Below are 18,437 nucleotides of genomic sequence, written 5' to 3'. Positions count from 1 at the left end.
ATCGTACAAACTAAATAAAAACGATAAACTCGTCCCCACTCCATTTTCTCTAACTTATTTCACTTTCAGAAAGCATGTCAAGTCATGTTTAAGGTTTGTTACGTCCAGTTTGGGTCAATAGACAAACTCCTAAAAATGTACCCCATTCAGCCGCACGAGGTCTCTTTTGTTAATATTATCTCCATGAGTAACCAACCCGACGGGCCGATGGCTAAATTAGGCTTCAAAATGGATTTGGCAAAATGTACATTCTGAGACCTGACCGACACACTGCTCTAACCAATTTTGTGAATGGACTTATTCAAAAGGAAACTTAATGTCGTTTTGCTTAACAACTTTGACCAAATGCAAAGCAAAGTTCTTTTTTTACAGCTTCAAAACATGCCTTTGACGTACGTGTATAAGTTTCACCAAAGAGTAAGGAATGGTTTCACAATTCTACCTCCATGGTTAAACTCTGAAACTGCAACATTATACCTCCATGAACAGACCGTATTCTAAAACGTAATTCATGTACCCATTTGAGTTTACTGGCAAAAGGTCCAAGGTCGCCACCCACTGTCAACCTAAAGTGGTCCCACGGCGACCTTCTTCACCAAGCAACAGGTGGCCTGTCTCAAACCAGACAACACACCACTCACAATACACTGACCAGAATGGCTCTTTGTGTAAGGCCCCCCCCCCCTCCAACCCCAAAATGTTATTAATTGTAAAGTTCCCTTAGACACCTTCCAACCTATAGCCGGCCCTACCCAATGTTTCCAAATTATTAAGCTTCCGTTTGATCCCAACCTTGTTCATCATGATAATTCTCACGCCGTTTGGAAGTGAATGCTTTTTTATAAATATTATCCATTTAATCTTTTCAACAAATGAGTCACCCGCAGAAGGATTTCTAGGAAGTCTGATAACAACGTCGACCAGTGGTTGACACATGGTCGCCTGCGAAACATCAATCTACGGTACTTCATCCATTCAATGCAAATTCGGTCAAATTCGTGAGATTGTTTCGGGTTTGTCCTGGCACCCAGCCTCTTCGACCCTTTCGACCCTGCGCGACAATAAATGAACCAATCCGGAGAACCATGCTTAGTACCAAACCACACGAACACGATAACCTGACCAAAAAGGGCGGAATCGAATGGCGGGTGGGCGGTCAAGGGGCAATGAATGAACCAATCCGGAGCACCATCTGCGAAACACTGTCCAATGAGTCACCTGTCAGAAAGATTTCTAGGAAGTCTGGTAACAACATCGACCAGTGGTTGACGCACGGTCGCCGCCCAAACTTCCTCCAATCACATGACTTGTAAGTGCGAGTTTGGATCCGGGTTTTGCAGACTTGCAACCCGACGTCTGAAACCACACAAACGTATTGAATTCCACACAAACAACGTGTTGGATTCCACAAGGATGCCATACCACTGGACCTTCTAATTTTCAATCCAAGATGGCGCAGGTTACGCTTTTAATAGTATAGATATTTCATGGGAAGGGTCTATTAACATGGGCAAGACAAGGTTGCTTCAAAAGAGGGCGCTATCAGAAGTAGTTTGGAGAGACAGAATCTCTGGGGGTACAGAATATCCTGCCACACTGGTGCTCTAATTTTATAGACAAGGGCAGTTAGTCGACCTGCGCTTGGCAATGTAAAACAATGGTTTAAAAAAAATGGTAACATCAAAATCCATTTCTCTATGTTGAAAGTCAGTAATTTAGCTTTGAATCACAATAGTCCCTTTATCCCTACTCCAATTTTCATAGAGCTGCTTCAGCACAAAATATAACTTAGCACAACGAAAATATGCTTACCTGAACAGGGTACAAGCCAAACTACATGTATTATAATACACAAACAATTTGTGACTGGTATCCCATTTATGCAAAGCAGAAAATCGTTAAGCAGTTTTTTCTGCTTAAGCAGCTCTATGAACTTGATCCCGTGGCCCAGTTTCATGGCTCTTGTTACCGTAAGCAAGGAACCGGTGTTTGCGGAAGCAGAGAATTTTGTGCTTACTTAATTCTAGCGGGTATTTCACGGGTTAGCTGCGAATATAGCTTTTGGGGGTGCGTACTCCAGGTTACTAGGCATTCTATGCTTACAGCTAGCTTGTAAGAGGAGATTTGTGATCGTAAGCACAGAATTTGGCGGTAAGCAGAGTCATGAAATTGGGCCCTGATATCATCTTTCAGTTGAACAAAATAATTGCGCCGTTTGTTGACCCAGCGTTCTGCTCTGTCCCATCAGCTTCAATTTACCGTCTCCTCATGTGTAAAATCATCAGGAAAAAGACCCCCAGAAACTAGCCCTCGGCTGTATCATTTAACCATCAACCATAGACAAACTGTAACCTGAGACTACGAGGCCTCGTAAAACAGTCTAATCTTCGCTTAATCATGACGGATATCCGTGCCATCGTCTCTCCCGACACATCTGATAATCAACCTCTCAAAATACGTTCCTGTCTCCAGCTCGGCCCTAGAGCCCGAAACAAAATCAGGCCCTAGTTGTCTGGGATTAAACAGGATTAAAAGAATGATTAGTGAAGTCCGCTTTTGACGCTTGGAGTCTTATCCCTGCGTCTGTCATCGAGAAACAAAAATTCCCCAGTGACCGTGAGAGAAGATTTCACTTGTTTGACATATTTCAGCTAGGAAGCTTATGAAGTTATATCCTTAGCCAAAACATTCACTGTATCAAAGACGAATTGTGAAATGTTAATACTTAGAAGGTTGTTTTTAAGGGGGGGGGGGGGGGGGGACGGGGAGGGTTAATTTTAGTTTTGTGACGGATTGTCGGACGTCGACATATTTTACATAGTCTAGCTAGGCAGCTTATGAAGGGATTTCTGTAGCCTAAACATTATTAGCCTTGATCAACGTGCTCCAGCCTGCCGCGACCTGCATAATCCGAGTCCCCTATGAGTTCCGCCAGCGCACATGGCCCCATACATAACACAAAGCATGAATATAATACGTGAAAAGCGTATGTACATTACACATACTTTACGTGTACATTCGTACCATCTGTACAGTGCATGTACTGTACATGAGTACTTTCTAAGTTTGAGCCATTCGCCCCCCCCGTACAAGGTTGAAAGTAGAAAGACACGACCGTACTCGCCACTTCGCTATACTGTTCTCGCTGTACAATGTACACCTTGTGTGTGTATGCACTGCGTGCAGACTGTCGAATCGTGCCGCACTGGGCCGGGGCACACTACGCCAACAGCCTTGAGTCAAGGCTAAAACATTATATGCCTTCTAAGATGTGTTATTTGAAAGCTCACATTCCCGCTTATTTGATGAGCAAATAAACAAAGTAATGAGTTTTGGAAGGAGATGCATGGTTTTGACAGAGTGTGTCTTGGTAACTTATACATACAGTAAACACAATCTCCAGACACGTAGGTGGAATCAGGAATCACAATGGCAACAAGAATCAACTACATGGACTTACCCAAAGAAATGTAATAAATAAATGAATAAATAAAATACTTTTTCAAGCCATGCACTATCCGGTCAGAAAATGTCTCATATTCATCATTTTAAGTCTGCCCTTATATGCATATGCATAAAATAACAACCCTGTGAAAATTTTAGCTCGGTCGGTCATTGAAGTCGGGAGATATAAGAAAAACCAGCCACGTCACACGAAGTTGTGTGGTTTCAGATGCTTGATTTCGAGACCTCAAATTCTAAATCTGAGGTCTCGAAATCAGAAATTAAAAAAAATTACTTCTTTCTCGAAAACTATGGAGCCGTTTCTCACAATGTTTTATGCTACCAACCTCTCCCTACTCGTTACCAAGTAAGGTTTTATGCTAATAAATATTTTGAGTGATTACCAATAGTGTCCAGTGCCTTTAAGATCCAATTAGTTTATGATATAACACACATGTTTACAAATACATCTTTCCTGCCCCCTTCTAACCAAATCACTGACCCCTGTTGATTGACACCCCCTTTAGGACGTGTGGTATGGTCCAGCTTAGGATATCATTGCATATAAGCTGACCAGTGCGTAAGATGTGGTTAAGACAACGTAAATATTAAAATACCTCAGCATGTGTTGACTGCAGTGTTCGATCAATGCACACAATTTTTTGTTCACCTTATTTTTTACACCCGATTTCACTCCCAACAAGGTAGACCATGAGCAGACAGTAACCGCATGCAACATCAGTGCAAGCTGTTTATGGACAATGTTTGCTTGCCATGTATGGTTTAATTCACTCAAGAAGTTTTGAGACCAGTTCCCAATGTCATAGAGCTGCTTATGAAGAAACATCTGCTTAAAAATTGTCTGCAAAAAATAGTTAATGGCCTGACGTTTCGACCCTAGCCTTCAAGAAAGACTCTGCTAGGGTCGAAACGTCAGGCCATTAACTATTTTTTGCATTTATACTCTCGGTCCATTTGGTTGGTAAGTTGTTTGCAACAGCTAATTCTATTTTATCATAAAAATTGTCTGCTAAGCAGAAACGAGCAGAACACCAGTCACAAACTGTGCCAGGTATTTAAGCTGGTAACCTTATTCTGATACTGTTATTGTTCTTAGCTACTTTGTGTGCTTAAAGGGCAGTGGACACTTTTGGTAATTACTCAAAATAATTATCAGCATAAAACCTTTCTTGTGACGAGTAATGGGGAGAGGTTGATGGTATAAAACATTGTGAGAAACGGCACCCTCTGAAGTGCCATAGTTTTTGAGAAAGAAGTTATTTTCCACGAATTTGATTTCATGACCTCAGATTATGAGTTTGAGGTCTCGAAATCAAGCATCTAAACGCACTCAACTTCGTGAGACAAGGGTGTTTTTTTCTTTCATTATTATCTCGCAAGTTCGATGACCGATTGAGCTCAAATTTTCACAGGTTTGTTATTTTATGCATATGTTGAGATATCAACTGTGAAGGCTAGTCTTTGACAATTACTCTATGGTTGATAACTCACTTTTTTTTAACGAGAAACGAGTGCCAGACAAGTGGGTGGACAGTTAGAGACTTGTAAGCAACCGGTACCCCGTAACCGCAGCTTACCAACTGTGGGCGTCACGACACAGCGTCTCCGTGGTTAACACTTGATAGTTAACTGAAAGGAGAAGATGGCCCAAGAGGGTCCATCAAGGAATCTCTCGCTGGGCTTTCATTCTTTTCCTTCTCTACCCGCGGGCAAAAGCAATTTGGACCATCAAAAAGTAGGACGGAGGGAATGAAAGGCATTGCTTGGAAAAACAGCGGAGAAATTTGAGCATATTGAAAATAACGATATTGAAAATAATGGTATTAAATAAGGAAATAAAAGAGTGGGAGGAGGTCTCGAAACAGTTGTTTAAAACCGGCATGGTCGTGGCTGCGTGAGAAAGATTCTCACTAAAACTTATCTGCAAATGTTCAATTCTTGCGGCCGATTTCACGAAACGCTAGGATTACTCCTATCTCGAGTTAGGACATGTAACCCGTCCTAACTTAAGCTGGGTTCAATGCGTCCAACGTGGTCTTCAGATAGGGATCTTTACTTGTCCTCCTTAAATTAATCCTAACTTAGGATGAGTTTGGTGAAATCGATGGCAGGTCACACAAAGGGTTAAGCCCACATTTGGTTGATCACACAAGACATGCCCACTGCTGCTTCTACTTTGTCAGCTGAACCAATCTTGTGCTAAAGTCTCTCCTACTTTCTGAATGACTCATTAGATTGGTCTTCAATCTAGGACGAACTTGAGTGACACTTAAATGATTGAACCTTTTAGAAAGAAATTTGGTACTCCTCACCAATGCCGACTACCCGAAGAGGGGACAGGTGGTGGGGGGCTAGATTACACCCCACTACCCCCCTCGATAAGAGCTCCAAGAATGAAACCTAATCCAATCTCTTCCCTTTAAACCTTTGTTTAACCTATCCACCAAAATGATTGACTACTTTCGATCCTTTCATCCCAAGGCTCTCAGGTGCCCGGATCGGTGACTACAATCCTAGGATTAGAGCCCCCTCTAGGCGTATATCTAGGCGTATATCTACCCCAGTAGCTTGCCCAGTAGCCCCCTTTGCTAACACTCCAAGACGTGACAGTATCTATTATCAAGTTCATTAAAAGAAATTACCATCGAATGATTCAGGAATAGGTGACGATATCCTCAAGAGTTGAGAATGATCACGACGTTAGTCATTCTAGGGCTCGAATTTGGCAGGAAAATCTAACAAGACCTCAGGGCTTGTAGCTCAGAATCTTTACTGGGCCGAGATCAAACAAAGATGGTGGAGGTAGCACTTAAACTAAAGGCACTGGAAACCTTTGGTAATTGTTAAAGACAAGTGTTTTCACTTGGTGTATCCCAGCGTATGCATAAAATAAAAAACCTGTGAAGATTTGAACTACATTGGTTAAATCAAAGTTGCGAGATAATAATGAAAGAAAAAAACACCCTTGTCACATGAAGTTGTATGCTATCAGATGCTTGATTTCGAGACCTCAAATTCTAAATCTGAGGTCTCGAAATCGAAATCGTGGAAAATTATCTCCTTCTCGAAAACTACATTACTTCAGAGGGAGCCGTTTCTCACACTGTTTTATACTATCAACTTCTCCCTATTACTCGTCATCAAGGAAAGTTTTATGATAATAGTTATTTTTAGCAATAACTATCAAAAGCTTCTGTAGTTCTTACATGTCTAACCAAGTTAGTTGTTGCTCAAGTAATCCCTTCCATATATAGTGCAGGCGCACTTGAATAACAAATTTGAAGGGGGGGGGGTAAAAGATGAAAACCTAGTCTGATCCCTTTCTTGAACTAGATCACATTATCATTTTCATTGAGTGAGGCAGGATGCCAAACATTGATAAAGATCCTTGCCGTAAGATGTTTTCAATACTTGCAGTTTGGCTTTTGACATTTGCTTTGGTTGATTAGAAATCATAATCGAGGAGAGTCCTTAGGGCTTGGTAAGCTGCAACCAATAGTCTAGACATGATGTGCCTTAACAACGACAACTTTCCTTCATGAACTCAATTAGATAATGCTTTGCATTATTTGCAATCTTTTTTCTTGGAACTCTTTTGATATTAAAGGATGTGTCTTGTGGTTTAAAACATCTGGAACCTCGGGCTTGGATCAAGACATTAATGTTCTACAGTGAAACAAGGCAATCTATAAAGGCAAGATATACCTTTTACAAAAACTTAAAAGTTTTGGAACCGTTCAATTTTTTAAATCCTATGTATAAATATAGCCTTCGGCTCGGGCCTTTGTCACATGGCAACTTGACCATGCCTGTTTTAAACAACAGTGAAAGAACTAGTCGCTACCCTTTTATTCCCTTATTAAATCACATTAAACTGCCTGTAGCCACAAGGGCTAGCTCGGTGGTCTAGTGGTAAGACATCTGCTCTAGCAATGCAATGGTTGTGGGTTTGAATCCCGCCCAAGCTATTTGCCTGTGGATTTTTTTTCCCAGTACTCAGGAAAGTACAAAGTAAACAGTGCTTTTTAAGGGTAAAAATTAATTATATGAAAATAAACCCAGTTTTTTTTTCAATTTAGGTGGACATGTCTGGCTTTTGAGTGGAGCGTATTTTATATGTACTTTTTCCTAACAAAAAACACAATGTCCACAGATTTACATTAAACTTACACAGTTTGAAGATAATGATAGTAGAAAGCTTCCCTTGAAATTTTACTAACTGAGGTGCTGTAGTTTTAGAGAAATGAGTAAAAGTAATAATTATCGTCTCAGTTTTAGCATGTAAAAACGTATTAATCAGTTATGCTATGGTTTTGGTATAATATCATAACTGGTTAAGGGGTTTTTACATGCTAAAATCATTTTGGTCTCATGAGACCAAAATGATTTTGTGACTTGTTTTACTCATTTCTCAAAAACTACACAACCTTAGTTAGTAATATTTGAAGGGAAGCTTTCCACTATCATTATCTTCAAACCCTGTAAGTTTAATGTAAATCTGTGGACATTTTGAAAAAGTACCCGAATCCTTTAAACTAAAAGAGCTGAATTATATTGATCCAATAAAAAGATTCTGCCACCATCAGTATTAAGTTCTTGTTCTAACAGCATCGTTGTAGAGCTTTTCTAAAAATAACAAAATACATTTACGATCAATAATCATGAACCCACGGTTTGCCATTTCCATATTTGACATGAGTGAACTGCCGGTCGTACCTTCAACTCGCCCTAAAATCAATTTCGATCAAGTTCTTGTTTTTGTTTTGTTGTACTTAGACCTGGACCGTTCTTGCCGATATCGACTTTCTGTCAGCCTGAACAAGAATTCTTTGATTTTTTTAGTCGGATATCACTTTGGGTGACAGTTCTGTTCATAAATACCTCATATTGAGGGGCACTTAACCAAACCCTTCTATACAGCCTCCTAATTTGATTAAAGTACTTTTACAACTCTTGTTTTTACTTCTGTAAATTCATTCCAATCCTCAAGTCTTCAGGATAAAAAACATGTCAAAATTCCATGACCATAATGCTCATTGAAGATGGACTCCAACTTCAAATTCAGTTTTGTGATCCGCTCATTTTCACAACGGGTGAAGTGAACTCCTTTATTAATTGAAACATTTTGAATGACTTTCAGCAAAGTTCACCTACTGCTGTTTTCGTTCAAGTACATGTACATGTTTATCGTGTCTTTCAGAACAGAATTTTATTGTTAAAGTTCACAGATTTACAAATAACTTACATGGTTTACAGAAGGTAATGGTGAAAGACTTCTCTTGAAATATTATTCCATGAATTGCTTTTTGAGAAAACATTAAAACAATATCAATTCTCGATATCGAGAATTACGGATTTATTTTAAACACATGTCATGAAACGGCGAAACGTGCGGAAACAAGGGTGGGTTTTCCCGTTATTTTCTCCCGACTCCACTGACCAATTGAGTCTAAATCTTTCAAAGGTTTGTTATTTTATATATAAGTTGTGATACACGAAGTGTGGGCCTTGGACAGTATTGTTTACCGAAAGTGTCCAATTGGCTTTAAGTACTAAATAAGCGTTACTATTATTATTATTTTACATGTACATAAACAGTACAAACAAGTTTGTTGTCCTTCGGAATTGAGCTTCATCCCGTCCGAGAAGCAAGCCACAAGAATCATCCCTCATAAAAAAAACCACAAGAAACAAGAAAATGGAAGCACTGTCAACATAACCCCAATCACCCGTCCACGTTTTTCAATCCATCAAAAAGCAACCGATATCCAGCACTAGTCCACAGGTGTCTGGTTACCTGCTTTTTGCCCGGTATCCATGTCTGAGTGAAATGTCCCCAACGGAAGGGATGAAAATAGGGAAAACATGATCGCGGACGAGAGCGCACCATCCGTCATTATTCGTACCACGGCTACTTAGGCCAAGTAAGCAAAAATACCAGTTGATCGTCCAGGTTTGTCCAAAAAGAGGAGGATGAGGACCTTTTTATTTATACATCAAACAACTCCAATAAAAGAATGGATAAAAAGATTTTATAAATGTCTTTGAAGATCTAACAATTATAAATAACAAAACACACACACACCCAATGGTCCAATATGACAAAAAAGACAAATTAAAACAGGACAAAAAAATTAGATCTACTAAGATCCAGATAAGACCAAAAAGTTTGTGTTTTTTTTTTTTTGTTTTTTTTTTGGGGGGGGGGGATAATACTCATTTCTTTCAAAGATGGCTGCCAAGTATTTTTATTCAATCTGGGCACCAATTCTTCAGTTTAAAGGCCAGCACTTTCTTTATGTAGTTACAAGTTCTCAAAAGATTAGTAATTTACTAATGAGAAATACACCGAAAATTTGTCTTCTAGAAAATAAAAAATAAAAGAAAAGATTTTTAAAAACGGGGAAAAAGGTATGCGGCCTCAAAAAAAAGAGATGAGGGACGATCAACTGGTATCTTTTTTAATTTGGCCTTGTTCGACGGTTTTAATTACCCATGTGAATTGTACGTCGTGTGAGAGACATATTCTCCAGTTTGGAGTGAGGGTTCGTGGTTTGACGAGCAATCACAAGGGTCAGTTCCTTTTTTTTTTTAATGCGGTAACGGATCTTTTATGGCTTAGAAGTGGCAAGGAGGTCGGTCTATAAATACGCATCTGATCAAAATTTAAGAGCAGGCCGGCTTAATTGGCGTCAATATGATTTGAAATTCAATCTTGACAGTTTCCTTAGTGTCATTTCGTGTGAAGATAAAATGTTCGGCTGTCTGTTTAACTTTTAATTAACAGAAGATATATGCACTTCTGAAGATGATCAGAGCATACAGATCAAAAGGTTTAGTTGTCAACCATTTTTCTTTTTTTCTTATTCCACAAGCCAAGATAAGTCCCCTTCCCACATACATGTATTACCATCGCAAGAATCGTCAGTGATACAATTTAATGGAATATTTTGTTAAAACACCTTGAAAACTTTTTATGCCTATTTCCATCTCAAGATTTTTAATAAAATCTCTGCATGGTTGACCAGAGATATGAAGTCAAATTCAGTGCAAGTTATTCATGCGTAAGCTAAGTCAACAATGCCACAGGCCTCCTAACCCAGTTTGTACAATGACCAAGTATATTCCCATAACATCATTTGCATCTCTTTATAATGCGAGAGAAATTTCCAACCGTACTGATAGTGCCAGAGAATGAGGCTAAAAGGCCAGCTTTGTGTGCATGATAAGATCACCGAATTCAAACTCTGGTGTTTCTGATCAGCAGAGAGTGGGTTTGAATTCCAAGCCGTGACACATGTGTCCTTAAGCAAGACACTTAACCATTGCTTCGTCCTTCAGATGGGACTTAAAGCCGTTGGTCCCATGTGTTGTGTAACGAATGTAAAAGAACCCAGTGCACTTATCGAAAATTGAAGGGGTTCGCCCCTGTGTTCCTGGCTGTGGCTAATTATTATTATTATTATTAAAAGACTATTTCACACCGCCTAACAATGAGTGACTTAAACATAGGATTTGAACAGCTTCTAGCTACCAGGCAATCTCTGTGGTCAACATGTAGTTGGTATGACACTGCTTTAGAACTGCAAAGATCATGGGTTCAGATACCCCCCCCCCCCCCATTTTTGTAACGATTTCCTTCATATTTTTAATTGTTTGGGGTTTTTGGCGTGTTATAGAGGCTCCTGCATTATGCACTACATATATGACATTATTTATAGCAGAAGTATTACATACTGTAGGATTAACTCTCAAATTGGGTTACCCAGAAGACAACCTTGTTCCCAGGGTAGCCAACCCTGGATATTTGCTTTAATCATGTGAATCTAGGATTGAACGCCTTGGGAAGGGGGAGGGGTATGATTAAGGGTAAACTTCAATTAGATAACTTCACTTAAACTCGACTGAGATTTGCCAAATGTGTAATCCCTATAAATGGCTTACAAGTAATCTGGGTCCCCACTTATTCTAGACCCAGAAACCCCCTCCCCCTACATGAATTTTACAATTAAGGAGGTTAACAGACTCTGTAAACACAAAACACTACACTGCAACTGCAAGGCCCAATTTCATAAAGCCTGTAAGCACAACAACTTTTTAAGCATATAACTGTCTTGCTTAGCAGAAACAGTCTACAAGCCAAACTTACATATAGAGTGCATTGCGTGACTGGTGCGCCATTCAGTATTTGCTTAGCAAAGAAATTTATCCATCAATATTTTCTGCTCAGCAGAATTATAAAATCCGTCCCACGTTTGGACACAGTGTGGGGAATGCGTTACTTTTTTCAAGAATATTTGAAAGATCAAGGAGATTTTGAGGGAAAAAATTAACTAAGGAAAAATCCTGGGGAAAAAATTTGTGTGCATGATAAAAGACTGTTTCACAGCGCCTAACAATGGGTTACTTAAACATAGGATTTGAACTGCTTCTAGCTACCAGGCAATCTCTGTGGTCCACATGTAGTTGGTATGACACTGCTTTAGAACTGCAAAGATCATGGGTTCAAATCCCCCCCCCCCCCATTTTTGTAACGATTTCCTTCATGTTTTTAATTGTTCTGGGGTTTTTGGCATGTTATAGAGGCTCCTGCATTATGCACTACATATATGACACTATTTATAGCAGAAGTATTACATACTGTAGGATTAACTCTCAAATTGGGTTACCCAGAAGACAACCTTGTTCCCAGGGTAGCCAACCCTGGATATTTGCTTTAATCATGTGAATCTAGGATTGAACGCCTTGGGAAGGGGGAGGGGTATGATTAAGGGTAAACTTCAATTAGATAACTTCACTTAAACACGGCTGAGATTTGCCAAATGTGTAAATCCCTATAAATGGCTTACAAGTAATCTGGGTCCCCACTTATTCTAGACCCAGAAACCCCCTCCCCCTACATGAATGTTACAATTAAGGAGGTTAACAGACTCTGTAAACACAAAACACTACACTGCAACTGCAAGGCCCAATTTCATAAAGCCTGTAAGCACAACAACTTTCTAAGCATATAACTGTCTTGCTTAGCAGAAACAGTCTACAAGCCAAACTTACATTAAGAGTGCATTGCGTGACTGGTGCGCCATTCAGTATTTGCTTAGCAAAGAAATTTATCCATCAATATTTTCTGCTCAACAGAATTATGAAATCCGTCCCACGTTTGGACACAATGTGGGGAATGCGTTACTTTTTTCAAGAATATTTGAAAGATCTAAGGAAATTAACTAAGGAAAAATCCTGGGAAAAAAATTACATGCCTGCTTTAAAGAAATTGTTCAAATCAGACTTCTTCCTTATTCCATTCTGAAATTAACGTATCGAATCTCAAGTCCGTGAGGATCCTCTTTTGAGAGATCTATTTTATTTTTCTTCTGAAAATTAATTCATCGCAACTCAAGTCACCAAGGATACGTATTCGAGTAACCCTTCTAATGTTAATGTGCTCTGGTGCAATAGACCTTTATCATGCTGCCTCCATCTTGGTCATGTTTCATGTATCGAATAACAATAATGAATGCTAATAATGCGGGACAGACTATTTTGTTCTTCCAGCCTCGGTTTGGTAACATTGATACCAATGGGAGAAATTCAAGATGGTTGCACCATGATAAAGGTCTATAGTAGTGAAGTGTTAAATCATTTCCAGGGTGGTGTGGTGGGAAGTAGGGTCAGACCACTGGGGACAAGGTTGTCTAGTTGTGAACATTTATGAGGTGTGAAACAAGTGCAAGTCCCTGATGTGGATGTCCATTACAAAGTCACGTTTTTCAAGACGTGGTGACGACCGATCTATCAAAAATAATTTGTTGTTTTGAAATAAATGCATTCAAGGTTAAAATCATGGTTTAAAGGCTCTGGAAACATTTGGTTATTACTCAAGACCAACAGAGAGCTGTTGCCAGTATACAACATAGTGAGAAACGTCTCTCTCTGAAGTTACGCAGTTCTTGAGAAAGAGGTAATTTCTCACTTAATTATTTGAATCTGAGAAAGACTTCACAGTTTTGAAAGTTTATTTACATGTATGCATATTTTGAAATACTTTTTGTACACCAAGTAATGGACTTTGAGAGTCCAGTGCCTTCAAACAAAACAATGCATGGGGAGTCATCACTTTGTGAAACACTTCACTTAAACAGCTACCTGAGCAGAATGTTTTCAACAGAAATGGTATTTTTACTTGTTTATAATGCACTTGTTCACCATTTTAATGTAATTTTGATATGTGTACACTTCTGAACTTTTCGTAATTATCGATTAAAAAATCAGGCCCCTACCTAAAGGTTTTTTGAAAAACTAAAAACACTTCTGCCATTGAGAGCGGGCGTCAAAGGACAATGCCGCTGACGTCATTTGTGGGAGTTTGCTTTGTTATACATCCACGCTGCAACAAAGCGGCTTTATCTACTTATGACGTTTTGAGAGTGATTACGTAACAGGGCTTTTCGCAAATCTCGCAGAAAAGCTCTGGATATGGGCATACAAAATGATTGTTTTCTTACACAATTGAAACCTATTTATAATCATATGACTCGATTTCCTTATTCATCGAAAACATTTTAAGTGGAATTCAACAAAGTTCACGACTTGAAATTTTCGTGCAAGCAGGTCTTTAAACGTTAGGTCATTTGGTAAGAGCTCTAAAAGATAATGACCATAAAAAACATACTTGGTGAGATGCACTGAAGCTGTTGATAGTGTAAGCTATTTTGAGAAAGGATTCTCTTCAAAGGCATATGGTTTAGATAGTACTTTCAACCCCAAAAACATTTGAATCTGGGAATTGATATAGTATTCACCCATTAAATTTATAAAATTTACCCTTTCCCTAGAATTTTTGGCGAGTAATGGGGAGAGGTCGATGGTATAAAACATTGTGAGAAATGGTTCAGAAAGAAGTAATTTTCCACGAATTTGATTTCGAGACCTCAGGTTTAGAACTTGAGGTCTCGAAATCAACCATCTAAACGCACACAACTTCGTGTGACAAGGGTGTTTTCTTCTTTCATTATTATCTCGCAAGTTCGATGACCGATTAAAGGAACACGTTGCCTTGGATCGGTCGAGTTGGTCTTTGAAAAGCGTTTGTAACCGTTTTTTATAAAATACATATGGGTAGAAAGATGTTGTAAAAGTAGAATACAATGATCCACACAAACATGCTCGAAATTGCGTGGTTTTCCTTTTACAATCGTCGACTAACACGTCGGCCATTTATGGGGGTCAAAATTTTGACCCCCATAAATGGCCGACCATGTTAGTTCGCACAGTAGAAGGAAAACCACGCAATTTCGAGGCAAACTTGTGTGGATCATTGTATTATACTTTTAAAACATCTTTCCAACCATATGCATTTTATAAAAAACGGTTACAAACGCTTTTTGTTTTGACCAACTCGTCCGATCCAAGGCAACGTGTTCCTTTAAGCTTAAATTTTCACAGGTTTGTTATTTTATGCATATGTTGAGATACACCAACTGTGAAGGCTAGTCTTTGACAATTACCAATAGTGTCCACTGTCTTTAATAACAATAACAATAATACTACTTGGTTCTTATATTGTGCTTTATCACACCCCTAACGGAAGTATGTGGACATCCGAACCAGGAATACTGGGACGAACCCCTCCTATTTTGCGATAAGTGCAATGCGATACACGTCCTTTGACACATTATAAATGGTTTTATCATGATGATTTTAGCGAAACTAGTCATTAAAAAATACAAGTACTAAACACTTTGAGCAATCTGCTCTTTGTGCTAGCTGTCGCATTGGAAGAACTCACTCATGCTCATTCTAAACGTTCAATAAATATACTGCACACAAAAAAGTTCCAGCAGTAGTCAGTCGTCTTTGTTCAATCCAATTAGTTTTCTAGATAGATGGCGCTATATAAATGGTTATTATTATTTTTATCATTATTATGACATTTTTAGAACATGAATTTATTTTTAGAACAGATGAGTGGTAATAATGGACATATGAAAGAGAACTAACAGCGATTTGCGAGAGAATAATTCCCACGTTTTCTTTTGATAAATACGAGAAAATAATGTAATGGACGGCACAGAGAATGAAATACGACAATAAAATGGAACAAAACAATACATAAATAGAAATGGATTGAGCTGGATTGAGGGAGGAGGAAAAAACATTGAAGGCAGCAGACGAAGGCAGCAGAAGTTGGAGGAAATGGGCGAGACACAAAAGGAAACAGAGAAAGCGTAAGGGGACTACAAGACAGATTTGAAGACGATAGATGAGGAAGATAATGATGCGGGATTGATAAACACAAAATATAATTGGAGAAGATACAAATAGGATGAAGGAGGCTCTTCCAAATATAGTTTTAAATTTTTCCGTGGGAAAAATTACTACTTCTTTTGTTTTTTATTTAGAAGGGAAAAATGATCTTAAATCTACGGTATCTGAAAAAAATTATGTGGAGAATCAAAGACAACCGAGAAAACATTTATATTTTTATTGTATTATCTGGAAGGGGAAAAATAAAAATCGGTTTTAAACCTAATATTCTGAAAGATTAATGCAGAGAATCAAAGATAAAGAGAACGAGTAGGATGAGGGACACTCTTCCAAATATAGTTTTAATTTGTCTTTGGGATGAAGTTGCTATTTATAAATTTTTAATCGGTTTTAATCTCACAATTCTGAGAAATTGATGCCGAGAATCAGATAGCGCAGTTAATAACCTCTGAAATTTTCCACCCACATCTACAACTGAAACCGCCTACCTTGTCTTCTCTCCATTGGGTTCTTGGTTAGGACAAAATTAAGTTCATTTTTCTGAGAGTCCTTGGCTTCACAACCATAATAAATTAAATGAAAAATAGTAAATTCCTTTGAGACTTTCCCCCCATACTCAAAAACTGAAACTTTCTTCTTCCTCTTCTCTCCATCTTGGCTAGTACAGTGATTAAGTTTACTTTTCTGAGAGTCCTTGGCTTCACAACCAACAACGAAAATAAATGAAATGAAGAGAAGTAAATTTTGTTGTGACTTACGATATGGCTTCAATCATGTCCAAGCCCATCTCTACACAGCAGTGGGCGTGGTCCGGGCGGGGATCTGGGAGACCTGATACACAGTAGTAACAATCACCAAGAATCTTGATGCGCAGGCAGTGGTTCTCCTGGAGTAATCAACGGAAATACAAAACAATCAGCAGTTAGTCACAATGTCATATTATTAAGAGTATAAAGTACCATATTAAAAGATTAAGATTAAAGGCAGTGGACACTATTGGTAATTGTCAAAGACTAGCCTTCACAGTTGGTGTATCTCAACATATGCATTCAATAACAAACCTGTGAAAATTTGAGCTCAATCGGTCATCGAAGTTGCGAGTTCTAAATCTGAGGTCTCAAAATCAAATTCGTGGAAAATTACTTCTTTCTCGAAAACTATGGCACTTCAGAAGGAACCATTTCTCACAATGTTTTAATACCATCAACCTTCTCCCCATTACTCGTCACCAAGAAATGTTTTATGCTAATAATTATTTTGAGTAATTACCAATCGTGTCCACTGCCTTTAATAGTTGATTTTTGATAGTTAAGATTATCAATAATTACGATTTGCAATAGATAATTAAGATTTGATATAGCATACTGTGGCAACCATTTTGGAGCAAATTTCTGTGGTCTCTATTAGCTTTGTTGAGGTTCCGCATACACTTAAGAAGCGCACATTTTGTTCAGTGTATAAAGACAAATTACCTTTACCAAGTGCCCTAGCAATGAGTCCACTAATGACTATCTCAAAATTATTGTTAAGGGCCTTGTCACGCGAGATGACTATTACGGGCAACTTGGAGGCAACCAACTGCACGGCATGCTGCAGGACCCTTTGGTAGCACAGAAGTAATTGTTCAAACAATGTCCGTCTTACAATCCCTAAGATGTGAATATTCAAATGTGAACGGATTCTCTTCTTGGAGATTGCCTGGAACTGGTTGCCCGTAAATTGCCTCATGTGACATGGACAAATAGTTCAAGAAGGCAAAAGTGTCAAGTTTTCAACCATCCCATCATTTCTCTTTTAAAACGCCACACCTCAAGTGGTCCCAAGTCATTTGATAAATTATGACCTCTACCTGTCTGCTACCACTAAATATCTTGATCCATCTACGAACTCATGCCACACACCATGAATTATAATTCAACCTATCTACAGCAACAACAAAAAATCCATGCCACATAGGGTGAGGTATTTATCATTATTTTTGAAACCAAGGTTGAAGATTCCTATCTTGATATCAACTTTGCAACCCCCCCCCCTCCCCTCCCCTCCATCCGCCCATCAGCAATTTTTGTACCTCTTGACATTTTAATTCTGCCAGAGCAAAGAAAGCGCAGCATGCTGGTGCATCTGTGACCCAGTTGTGGGTAATTTCATTAGCGGGACGTTAGCTGTTACTCATGGAGATAAAGATGGAGAACCTTTCTGATGTTTTTAAATATTTTTTTTGAGGCTGTTGAAAGAAGGAGGGTAGACAGTCACAGAAAATCACTGGATGCTTTGAGACAGCTGTATTTATAAAATTGGTGATTGGGAGTAGAATCTTGATGATGCCTTGCTAACAAAAGCTACAATATAGATGATTTGAGGCATTGCATGGTTATGGTTGCATATTGATTTGCAGTAACACCATGTGTGTATCTACTTGCCATGTAGAGTTTGTTCTTTAGAGAACTGTCTTGATATTCTACTATCGCGGAGTAGATTTATCAGATTGTTCGGGAGACTTCTCAGTTCTGAAAACAACTGTCCTTCTTTTTAACTACTTCCTGGGCGGAAGGTATAGAAAATTTGCTGGGACTACTACTTTAGCTTTATACATGTAGGATCGTAATTTACTGCACTACCGCGGAGTGAGTTCTTAAAATTTGTCTCAACGTTTCGACTAGCTTGCTCTAGTCATCGTCAGGAGCTACAATTCCGACTGATATGCT

General features: G+C 38.8%; 1 protein-coding gene across 2 annotated transcripts in view; it reads right to left on the bottom strand.

Moving 5' to 3' along the window:
* LOC139949297 (adenylate cyclase type 6-like) overlaps positions 1-18,437 on the bottom strand; it is a 149,898-nt gene that overhangs the window by 49,029 nt on the left and 82,432 nt on the right. For both annotated transcript variants that reach the window (XM_071947711.1, XM_071947712.1), the window contains exon 6: positions 16,488-16,615. In XM_071947711.1, coding sequence (XP_071803812.1) covers positions 16,488-16,615 — 128 coding nt within the window. The remainder of the gene's footprint in view (positions 1-16,487; positions 16,616-18,437) is intronic.

Source organism: Asterias amurensis, chromosome 16, assembly GCF_032118995.1.
Source record: "Asterias amurensis chromosome 16, ASM3211899v1".
In the NCBI taxonomy this organism is placed as follows: domain Eukaryota; kingdom Metazoa; phylum Echinodermata; class Asteroidea; order Forcipulatida; family Asteriidae; genus Asterias; species Asterias amurensis.
This window is presented reverse-complemented; position numbering and strand designations above follow the sequence as displayed.